Raw genomic sequence first — 12228 nt, forward strand, 5'->3', positions numbered from 1 at the left:
AGTATCCCAGTTAAGCCTTAGATCTTGAGCATGTTCCACTTCCATATTCTAGCAACAGCTGTAATCACTTTTTGCTCCCTGAGGAGAATTAGGAGCATAGGAAGAAATGCAGGTAGGACAAAGACTTGTGGATTCCCTACAGAAGTCTACAATCTGCTCAACTTATTTCCCTTATAAATGTATTATTAGATTGGCTGTGTATGACTGTAGGTGATTGTAAGTGCAATTTCAGTGCTGGTGAAAGGCACATGTTTTAACATAAAACTTATTTCCAGATCTCCCACCTGATTTTCCTGCCACACCTGGCTGTTCTGTCCCTGGGCAGAGAGAGCCCTTTTGGCCAAGTGTAGTACCTCTCACAATTGTGACCCCCAGGGCCTCCTGGGGTAAGGTCTCTTTACACCTGGTCCTCCAGTCTGTAATTTTCTAGTCTGTGGGCACGTCTATACAAGACGCTAACTGTGCAGTAGCCTAATTCTCCTGTGCAATAGTGTGCAGGGCAGAAACCATGCTAATACCGTATTGTGCAGTAGTATCAGGCTACTGTGCAGTTAGTGTCACTAAAAAGTCACGCACCAGTTACTATGCATTGATGTAGCACTTGGTTATATAAGTACTTAATGCACAGTAACTACAGCACATTAATGAATGTGTAGACATGGCCTGTTTTATCCATCTTGATAACTTACCTGTGTTAGTTTTTGTATCCTGCTCTTTTAGGAGGTACATCCACCTCCCCCAGCAAAACCCTTCCACTTGCTTAATGCTGAGACCCTTCCCTTATATCCCTCTAAAGGGTGGGACCTCAGCCTGTTCTCATTCTTCTCAAAGGGGCCTTCCCCTTCTTACTCATAATGGGAACTGAAGGGACTCTTGTTACACTGCTTCAGAGAGCTAATGGTTCACCAGGGGACCTGGTGGGATGTATTAGATGTTGAAATGCTTTTGAACTGGATGCATCTATTATTATGCTTGGTTTATACGCACTTATAGTTTCAAGGATGGGGAGCAAGATGTGAGGGTTTAAGTGTACTATCTTTGAGATGCAATGCAGGCACTTTGCCCACAGCTTTGTATAGTCTCCTGGAAAGGTAAGGGAAATTGAGGGAAATTCTTTTAATGTCAAAAGCCTATGTACTATAGCAATCCTAGGTCTCAGTACAGTGAGGAATCTAACCCACTTAGAATATCACTTCCCAGCCTTCCCTCCAAGGCCGCGGGGACAGCTGTGGCCTCGGCTGCCATTTGTGGAATGGTCACATCCACTAGTGCAGGGGTTTTCAACCTTTTTGGGTCAGTGTACCCCCGGCAGCCAGTTGGGAAGGCAAGAATCCCCTGGCAGCCAGAGGAGCAGTGGAGGAGGGGAAGACAGATCCCCCATGGCTGATTGGTGACCGTGCTGGCAGTGCAGAGGTGGTGGAAGTGCCAGCAGCGGCACCTGCTGCTGAGTACCCCCTGAGGGCATCCCAAGCACCCCAGGGGTACGCATACCCCCAATCGAAAACTCCTGCACTAGTGTTGCAGTCACCAATCTTGTCCATCTGGCTTCCCCTATCAGGGCTAAATTCATACACACACGCTCACAACCACTCCAAGCATATACAAAGCAAAAGAAAACCACTAACAACCACCAACCACCACCACAAAATGTAAGTGGAAGGGGAACATTAGCTTCTAAGAGATGTCAGGTTGGTTTGCAGAGGGACTTATCTTCCTAGGTATTTTAGGGGTTTCTCTAGCTCTCCCTGCCCAACTATGCCAACAGACTCTGAAGTGCTCCCACTGCACAGTCACCAACTCCAGCTGAAGTCCTGGAGAAAGAGTGCTCAACACTTCTGCAAAATCAGCTCCCAGGTGCCTTCATTTGGGATGCAAATATTGGAAGCACCCCAATTCAGTGGCCACTTTGGGTAAAGTGATGTAAGCAGTGTGCCTGCTGGAGTGCAAAGAGAGGAACTGGATGAGGAGGGTCAAGATGAGGCCCCATGGATTCCAGAATACAAGGGACATGGAGCCACAGCGTGTGATGTCCACCCCTGGCAAGCTTAATAAAGATCTGTTTCTGATGACTCTGCCTGCCTGCCTATCTGAAACAGCCCAAACCATCCAGCATGACCCAGAACCAAAACCAAAACCAGATTTTTTGGCAGGGACTTAACTACAAGACTTGGCTTCTTTTATATCAACTTCTGTACATTAAGTACAAATTCTAGGTACTGTGCAAGACTGGGCAACACTAAAGAAGGTTTTATGTAAGGAAAATAGCTTTATAATAATAAAAGCATCATTTTCCCCAAGGAAAGTGGATTTTAAATGGCACAAATACCAGTGGCTTTGGTGCTGCTATTGCTTTAGGAGTTTAGAGTCTAAGGTTTATGATCATGATAACAGCATATGACTAAAGACTATTTTGTGAAATGAACATGCTCAGAAATAACAGTATGAAGTTGCAGTCTTTTTGCATTCAGGACTGGAGTTTGAGTCTCCAACCGGAGGTGGCAGCTCATGAAGGCTGCCAATCTCCCAACTTGGCATTCAGCACTAAGTGTTAGACAGCCCACAGGCAGTAAAAGGCTTTAAACAGTGTTGCTATGGATATAAATGGCGGCGCTATCGGTTGTGGTTATTTTTAGCACCGCAGTGCCAATTTATTTGTGCAGCCCCGGAGGCTCACACAAAAGAGAAGCAGATTGCTGACTTTAGAGCCTTTGAGGAATCAAAGGAAGGTCCGAACTTCCCCAGGGCATCTGAGTCGATATCAGCCTTTCCTTTGAGGTCTTTGCAGCATTATAAACTTTGTGGCGGGGGTGGGATACGGTTTCATTTAACTCCTTGTTTTCGACATAAAAAGAGTCTAGATAATGGGCAAATAAATAGGAGTTCCCGTTCTAAAGCGCTGAACGGGTCCTTGATATGCAAAACAAGGAACACACGAAATACCAGGTTTACTTCAGACAAGGTTCTTTGGGTAGACTTGATTTCTTTTATTAAATCAACTAATAGTTGGTTTAATAAAAGATATCGGATTTACCCAAAGAACCTCATCTGCCTATGTCCTTAGACCAACACGGCTACAACCTACAACCCTGAAACAGGCTTATTTCAATGTCATAAGACAGGATGCAGGTCCTGAGTAGACAAACATTTTAGTCCAGCTCAAGTACTTCTTTTCTTTTTTTTTCCTTTGGCATCCTTTCGTCTATGGGAGATGGCGGATATTGCAGCCTGTGACGTAGATGGTTTGCAGTGTCTCATGTGACTGACTGGTCCAAAACGAGACTCGCACGTTCTGCGGCAGTGGTTACAAATGTATACGTCATGGTTGGGTGTTTTGGGAGCTGCTTGCTTCCTACAGGCTCTTTTCAAGCTGTTGGAGCCAATTTCTGTCGTGGACAAGTACGTCTACAGGCCCTGTTGCCTTAGTACCTGAGTACTTCACAAGCTATAATTTAGCCTCACAACACCCCAGTGTGATAGGAAGTGCTGTTGCCCCTACTAGACACCCAGGGAACTGAAGCACAGAGAAAATAAAGGGCTGATCCTGCAATCATTGAAGTTGAAGACAAAACTCTTTTGGCTTGCTTAATTCATGAACATGGTATAAGTGAGGACGGCAAGGTAATGCAAAAAATGGAGAAAGAAACAGAAGCCAAGTCTTTCTAATCGGTTAGCCACTGAGCCATCCTACAGCTGCTCCTCGGTGGAGTTTTGTTGAGGGTGGAATGATAATTATGTATCTCAGACAGCAGAAGTCACCAATTTGGGTGCTATCCCCAAGGAACATCAGTGGAAACTGGGTCAGAGCAGCAAAGTAACTTGTTTAAAGCCACCCAGCGAGCGATTCCGGGAATGCCTGCCTCTCACCCCTAATGCTGGGTCTCCCACACTGTCACAACGGTCTTGTCCAAAAAGGGCCTTGAACCCAGGACCCTGAGGTTAAAAAAGCACAGGTGCGTTGCAAAATGAATGATCCTCTAGCAAGATTTTCAACTGACTTTCCATTGTCAATCACTGTCTGTGAGGCTAACAGTGTCTCTTCTATCTCTGTGAGTCTCTAAGGCTTGGAAAATTATGATAATACCTAGCTCTTATCTGGTGCTTTTCATCAGTACATCACAAATAACTTTAGCAAAGAGGGCAGCATCATTATCCTCATTTAACAAATGAGGAAGCAAAGGGACAGAATGGGGATGTGATTTGGCCCAGGTGACCCAGCAGGCCAGCAGCAGATCCAGGGGAGGAGACCTCATAACCATGGGTACTATGATCTCTTGATCCCACACTGTGCCCAGGATATTACAGCCCCCAGTGCTGCCACTGCCTATTGTGGAGAAGGCAGGCATGTTTTCCAGGAGCTCAGCCCACTAGAACCTGCTGGTAAACCACATGGTTATATTTTGATTCTAGCTTCCTGAAGGAGAAGGAGCGCTGCAGGCTCCCGCTCACTTCTCAGGGCAATCAGAGAACCACTCAGTAGCGTAACTGTCTGGGGAATGGAAAGAAGAAGAAAACCAGGAACCTATGTTGAAGGGATGCTTGACAAGATCACCACCTGCTCACTCCAGCTGCAGAGAGGCTCTCAGCATAGCTCCACTTCTAGCCAATCATTAATTTTTCCTTATTATTACAAGGGCCTGCTCCCTGATAAAACTGCCCTGCATGTTGCTACACAGGACAGGAGAGTTGCTCTGCTAGGGGCTGGCAGCAGGCAGAGCAGAAATTGTTCTCTTTATGATGCTGATCAGGAGAGGATTTACAGCATGTACTTTATCCTTGGATAGATGGGCTTGGTCAGTCTGAACCCGTCTGTGCTTTGGTTTCCCCAGATATGTCTGCCTGCAACTTCACATGCTCAGAAATAATAGTTTGCATTTCCCAAATAGCCTTTAGTCATATGCTACGAGTTTAAAGCTAGCTCAGGAATCTCTAGATGAGATGACAGTAGCTTCTGCATGTTAGCCCATAGGTTTATACAAAAATATGGCTGGAAGGGACCTCATGAGGTTATCTAGTCTAGCCCCTTAGATCATGCCTGATTCAACCATCCCAGGCAAGCATTCATTTAACTTGCTCTTGATAATATCCAGGGGTGGGATTCTAAGTATGCTGCAAAACTGGGGGATGCTAAAAAAAAAGATACTATGTAAAGAAAAATGACTTAATAAAAGGATCATCTTCCCCAAGGAGCATGAATTTTAAATGGTGCAAGCACCAGTGGTCTTGGATATTATTATTGCTTTAGGAGTTCAGAGTCCAAAGCTGCAGTGTAGATGCATCCTCTGGGTTTTAACTCAAGTTAGCAGCTGCGGTTCATCCAAGGCTTCTCTACAGGCTTGAACTGCTAACATGATTAAATATAACACTTGCCATGTCACTGATATTGTAAGCCAAGTTAGCCAATCCAAGTTAAAAACTTACCTTTTTATGGTGTGGACACCTTTCCTGGATAGAGCTATGCCCCTCATTCCTGGCTTTTATTATTCTCTGCCCTAACGCTTCCAAGTGCACAATATTATTATTACGTATTTTTAGTACTACTGTGGTGCCTTGTTGCTCCATTCACAGATCAGATACCTGTTGTGTTTGGTGCTGTAGAAACACAGAACAAAATGATGGCCCCTGCTCAAGAGAACGAAAGTTTTCCCTTTGTTTCAGGGTTTGCCTTGACTAGGATAAAAGGTGACACATCAGCAGTTGGTCACCAACCCATTCTAGCTCTGTAGTGTAGGAAAGACAGTGTAACTCCAGCACAAGTACACTGACATAACTGAAGGTAAGTGGAGCTATGTGGGGATTTTGACATGTTTAAAATTAAGCATGTGATCAAGGTATTTCGTGAACAGCAGTGTTGGGGTCATCAGGTTTCAGAAAAGACAACTAAGCCTCATAACCTCCTGCATGGTAGGCGGGCTATCTGCATTTTAGATGGGGCATCCAAAGCACAGACAGGTTCAGTGACTTACCACAGGTCACCCAGGAAGCCAGAATTGGACCCCATCAATACCAAGATCGTTTCATGTCACCCCTCTGTTTTCCTAGTTTCTTTTTATACGTGAGGGTCAGGGACCATTGGTAACCTACTCCATATGTGCACGAGCGAGCAAAAACCCCCCAAAAAATCCTGGGAAGGAAAAACAGAAAAGTGCCTCATGATGGTGGCACATCCACAATGGCATTTTGCTGTGGTCCTAGCATGGCTATTACTGCCATTGGCCAACCCTGAGAAACACCAAGACTAGTGGAAAGCTGAAAGAGCTTCATGCAGGACGCTCAGGAGGCCTTTGCCCACGTAGACCAGACTCTGGCTGCTGCTGATTTATAACACCGCTAAACGTTCCTCGAATCCTTCGTGCTTCCAAGCACCCAACCCTGCCAAAAGCCACTAATCTGCATAATCCTCCCTTCTACTCGCAGAAGCTTTGAATCCTATCTGCCTAACTTCAGACTTTTGGCCTGAGATTCTGGCTTCCAAAACTGATGGGCTGCTCACCACACTGTGGTCAGAGGCATAGGCGACTAGTAGGGGGTGCACAGGGATGCATGTGCCCCCCCGAAGGGGTTGGTGTCCCCCCGACGGCCAATACTAATGCTGTCGGTAGGGCTGGGGCACCCCTGACAGGGCCACTGCTGTTGGTGGCTTCTGCAGGTGTCCCCCCAGACTCAGGAGGCACCAGTCACTCATGGTCAGAGGACTAGAAGGGAGAAGGAGATGGGAGAGCTGGGTACTACAGAGGGAGAAGGGTCCATAACTGCCAGCAGTCACCGGAAGTCAGACAAGACAATTTCAATGAAATGAACAAGACAGCAGAAAAATGACAGATGTGGGAGAACAAGACAATAATGTGAAAATTGCCTCCCCTTCCTTAATTAAAAAGAGATGTCGACTTCTCTCCTAAAATAAGAGCTCCAGAGACCTCAGCAGACAGACAGGCAGACAGACAAGATCTGGTCACAGACCTAAGATCCAGATTATCGGTAAGTCCAATGCTCATGGGTTGTGGGGCTGAGTATTCTTTTTGGGATTCGGGTCTTTCCATCATGACGCTCACTGTGGCATTGGGACACTATATGAAGGCTGCAGGCACTTGCAGCCTTCAGAGTCAGGTTCTGCGGACCACCTTTTGGGGCATTTAGATTAGACATTTTCTTTCAGCCCTTCCTTTCCCTGTGCTATATAACAGCCATATAGCTCAAATAGCATCTGCTTCTTATTCTGTCAAGTCCATTCATTATTGAAGACCGGATCACAAAGAGGTTAAACAGAGCGGACTTGCCATGAATTGTGTATATTTGTGCCAGAGCACAAGTTAGGGAACTGAGTCCCTGGAGGTCTGCTGGAGATGAATTGTTCCTAAATGGCACAAACTTTATTTGCTCCCTTGTCAGATCTGCAGTGTAAATCAAAGCTGACCAAAGATCCAAGAGACTTTGGGGAAGCATTTCCCAACTCACTATCAGCGAACGCTGCTTTGGCACATTAGGCACTTGTCTGAATTCAGTGACGGAGGCTGCTGGGTGGGAGGACTGGAGCAGACTCCTTGGTTTTTCCCCCCTCTAAATTTATTGCTTTGTTTTCTGCAAACTATTAATTATAATTCAAATCCAGCAGCTAGTAGGGAAGAAGCATGCAAGAGTCCTGTGCTGAGTTGAAGTCAAAGGAGTGGTTGGTTTTCAGTGGCCCTGCTTTGTTGCCCTTGGCTTCCCTTTTTAGCATTATTGGCATTTAAAATGAAACTGTACTGCTGCCTGGGCTGCTTTCCCACTTGCTTTCATCTCCTCATGATAGTGAGTTGAGCCGGAAGCATGCCATTTTGTCACAGGTGAGAAACGATACAAAATGCATGTTCTATTTTATACTGTTCCCAGCTTGGCACTCAGCTTCCATACAGTATGGTCTGGCATAGGACACTAGACCGGGAGTCAGGAGACCTGGATTGTTACCAAACTGCACTATGGCTTTGATCAAAGCGTCTCTCCTCTATGTGTCCCTGTTTCCTCATCTACATAAAAAGATGCTGTTTCCTTTGGAAGCTGGCTCCCCCAGACAGCAAAGAGTGGGAGATGTGTGGGACTAGGGAAAAGCAAGTAAGGTTGAGGCTGTATGGCTTGCTGAGATCACTGCTGCTCTGAAAAGGGACAGGTCCTGGATACTAGCCTGGATCTTTGCTTCCTAATGGAGTGGAAGTTTCCTTACTATTCTTTAGCCAACAGATATTAAATGCAAAACGCAGAGGCTCAGGTCTAAGAGGAGGGCTAGTGAGAAGCCTGGCTAATGCCTAATTTGTGGCTTGTTGGTTGTCCTACTGTGCTGGGATGTTATAGAGAAGTGGGTTCAAACTGTGCAGCTGGGTTACTGCTACTTGGGCATGTGAAGTGAAATGGGATCCTGCCCTAAGCTTGTGGCTTGGACAAGGCTTTGGTTTTTCACCTGTACAACGGGGATAATAGCACTACTCTCCCTCATCATGGAGTTTTGAATATCAGCACATTAAAGAATAATCATCTACGTACCATCATGATAGAGACCACATGCATGGCATAGATAGGATAAAAATGACCCTCCAACTAAAATCTCTCCTGTGATCAATTAACCATGGTATTTTTGCAGTTATGTAGAGACTTTTACTCCAGGATCTTTCAATTTTACAAATTACTTCAGTCCATGACATGATCATCAGTATTGATGACATGGGATGTGGGGCCTTCTGCTTCCAGGTAACTGGATGAAACCAAGTCTTTGTTGGTAGTGACAGAAAACTATTAACAATGCATGGCTGGCTGGTGGCCTTTGTGAAAGGATTGCCAACTTCTCAGCCTAGATTCTCCAGGCCAGCTGTCCCTGTAACTGCTGTTACAGTTAGCACCACTGCTGGCAGGCTTAGGCAGGCCCTGGGGTCTGAGTCCTGTTCATTTGTTGGTGGGAGGATAGTGGGAACGGACATTGGCAGGAGAATGGCAATGGGGCACTGCCTGAATTTTGGTTCCTCAGGCGCTTTCTATTCAAAGGGTAAATAGAGGCTGGGATGTTCAAAGGTGTCTGAATCCCACTGGATTTCAGGTCACCAAATGGCAAGTTGGCACCTTATTCAACACTGAATTCCCAAGAAAGTGCTTGTCATATTCATAATGTTTTGGCTGAGCTCAACTGCTCTGGGCTAGCAAACAGACTGGAAACAGAACCACAATGGGCATGGGATGCAGCAGAGGCAGGCAATTATTTTGGGCAGAGCCGCTTAACAAGGTTTGGTGAGGTTTCAAGGGCTGTATGGGTAGCCCTGCCCTTTGACAGTTTCCCCACCTCCTGGTTGACATTTTGGGACTGGAAGTCCTGCCTCTAACCCCCTGACATTTGCCACCAGAAGTGTCCCTCATTGCCCTCTGGAAATACTACTTTTGGGAGTGGGGTTTGCCATCATAGAACCAGAAAAAAACCCCAAATCATACACTAAAAGCCAAACACCTACAACATACTTAAATTTATTACAAAAAATATTTTTGCTGTGTTTTGTTTTTGCATACTATATATAGATGTGATTGCATAAGAAGTCACAAATAAATTCTTAGTTTTGTATATCGGGGGTGGTGGTTGGGGGTTGCATGGCACAGGAGAGAAGCCCCATGCACTGGAGTCAGCTGCCTTCAGCATGTGGGGCTTCCCTCCCGTGCTGCACAAGTGTGGGGGCTGCACGTGCATGGTGGGGAGCACTGGTGATAGAGAAGGCCCCATGGCAGCTGTGCTTCTTGCTGCCATGTGCAGTGCTGGCTGGAGCCGTGCCCCACTGGGCACCAGCGCCTGCGCCAGGCACAAGTACCCTGAGCACCCCCACCTACTGCTGCTGCTGCCTGCCAGGGCTATGTGCCATGGGGGTAGTGTGAGGGGGTCACCCCCCACCTTCCCTCATACCCACGCCCTGCCCACCCAAGCTCTGTGCTGCTGCTGCCCCCTGGGTGAGAGCTCTGCACTGCTGCCAGCCCCATGCTCTGTGCTCCTGCCCAGCTGCAGCTCTACCCCCATCCCCACCACTTCCCTATCTGTTGCCCAGAGCGAGCGGGATGCCAGGGAAGCCAAGCAGGTCCCTGATGCCTGCAGCCGTGGCAGCAACAGCTCTGCCTGGAAGCTGTGTGCTGGCCAGGCCGGGTCCTACCGCCCATAAGGCAAGGCACAATAGGGTGTGTTGGAGGGAGTACATATGTGGGTGCCTTGCTCCCACCCTCGTGGGCAGAAGGGCTGGGTGGGGTACAGTTAGTTGGTGGGCAGCATGGGCTGGATGAAAGTGCCCGACAGGCCGGATTTGGCCTGTGGGCTGTATGTTGCCTGCCTTGGGAGACAATCTCTGCACTTAAAATGCCCCTGCTTAATTCTGGCAGCCGTTAATATATCGGGCAGATAGGGCTCGCCATCTGAAATTCCCATATACACCAACGACAAAGTTATCGTTTATATCGTGCTAAGGATGCTGGCACTTTCGGCAGACTCAGCCAGTCTAATCTCATTATGGAGCAACACATTAAATAGCGGTTTGAGTAGTCACCGTAATTGGTCCTTAACAAGGTGTGAACAACTGATTGATTGAGTCTGTCAGGGCATTTACCACTGAGTTTAACTACTGTGAAGTGCTGGCATGGAGAAATACAGCCCAAATCAGGAGCAAGCTGCTTAAATAAAGATGATTAAGCTATGTACATGTTTGAGATGGGCTACATGGTTTTATCATCTGTTACTTAAAGTAGGCAGGTTGCATTAACCCAGCCTGCCTGTTATATGTAGTGAAGACTGAATTCATTATTCTGTTGTATTGGCTGATGTGAGCTGCAGTTCTGGGGGCAGCTACCAAACCAAGAAGCACAAGGAAGGTGATGATTCCATGAAGGATGTGAATCAAAGTGTTTCAAACATCAGTAAAAAAGTTCAGTTGGATCTCAAAGTGAAAGTCCATGGTGGGTTTTATTTCACTTGGGATGTATTAACCCATCTGTAATCAGGAACTTGATAATGGTCCCCAAATTTTGTGAATCTATTTGTCCCTTAGAGGAACAACAACCAGTGCAGTGTCCAAAGGAGGTGAGGTGGCTGCAAAAGATCTAGATAGGAACCACTTAAGTCCATCTGAGGATAGGAATTGCCTCCAGAATAATTATCTACTGGTAAATAGATAAACCAGCACTTTCCCATCGTAAGCTATCTGTACAACAGCGCCAAAACAATGAAGCTATTTCACCATACCAGGACAGAAAAACTAAAGAGAAATATGAGGTACCGTTGACAGTCAGAGTCACCTCCCGTTCTCCTGCGCCCACCCGTGGAACCACTGCTCGGCAGACATATTTCCCAGCATCCTCCTGACGGACAGACTTTAGTGTCAATGTGTTCTCATTGCTCAGGACCTGGAAGAGAGGATAGGTGCGCTTTAGAAAGGGTAATATAAGGTGATCCAGAATGTGCATGCATTTTGAAAAGCCAGAAGGACACTTCTAACTCAGCGCTCAGGATTCACTGGGAGGCTGAAAGACTTGAGATAAATGGAAGCATTGCTACCGCAAGAAAACGTCTTACATTCTTCTAGTGACTAGACCTTGTATAGAGGTCCTTGAACCTCTCTTATTGGCTCCCAGCACAGTTGGGCAGTTGTTCATTCGTTTGTTTATTCATTCATTCATTCATTCATAGAATAACTCTAATGAAAATGCTGTTTTTTAAAATTATGCAAGCTCAACATCTTCTCTGTGCCTCACAGAAATGATAAATGAGGTCTCTTACCTAAAAAGGGAACACAGAGAGAGAGAGAGAGAGAGAGATTTTGTGGAACATATTTTTTCATTGTTCAAGTTTTGCAAATATTTCCTTTTGATCACATTTTGCAAATATTTTGTTGACAATTCCTGCCTCTTATTTTAAAATGGAATCTTTCAAAATCTTAACAACATTTGAAACATTTCAACCAGTTCTAGCAACTAGCAAACCTAGAAACATCTTCAAAGACCAACAAAGCCCAGTGCTCAATCCAAGTGACACTGAAAGGCTTTGTAAGTAGTCATCCACTCACAGTACATGATCCCTTCAAAATCCAAATTCACAAAGGAATGGAAAGGTTTGTGGTGGTGCTCAGAAAGATGTTACCGATATGTTTTGGTGAGTGTGAAGCTGGCCGGTCCTTAGATGTGAATGGCCATCCTCCCGTTCCATGGAGAATAGCTCTGGACAACATTTTTTCAGATGCATATTTTATT

The 12228-nt window shown here is 46.0% G+C and overlaps 1 protein-coding gene across 3 annotated transcripts in view; it reads right to left on the reverse strand.

Annotated features, from left to right (window-relative positions):
* The window catches only part of KIRREL3 (kirre like nephrin family adhesion molecule 3), an 833106-nt gene that overhangs the window by 63304 nt on the left and 757574 nt on the right, over nucleotides 1-12228 (reverse strand). For all 3 annotated transcript variants that reach the window (XM_019490185.2, XM_019490184.2, XM_059720056.1), the window contains exon 11: nucleotides 11259-11385. In XM_019490185.2, coding sequence (XP_019345730.1) covers nucleotides 11259-11385 — 127 coding nt within the window. The remainder of the gene's footprint in view (nucleotides 1-11258; nucleotides 11386-12228) is intronic.

Source organism: Alligator mississippiensis, chromosome 16 (assembly GCF_030867095.1).
Source record: "Alligator mississippiensis isolate rAllMis1 chromosome 16, rAllMis1, whole genome shotgun sequence".
NCBI classification, from domain to species: Eukaryota; Metazoa; Chordata; order Crocodylia; family Alligatoridae; genus Alligator; species Alligator mississippiensis.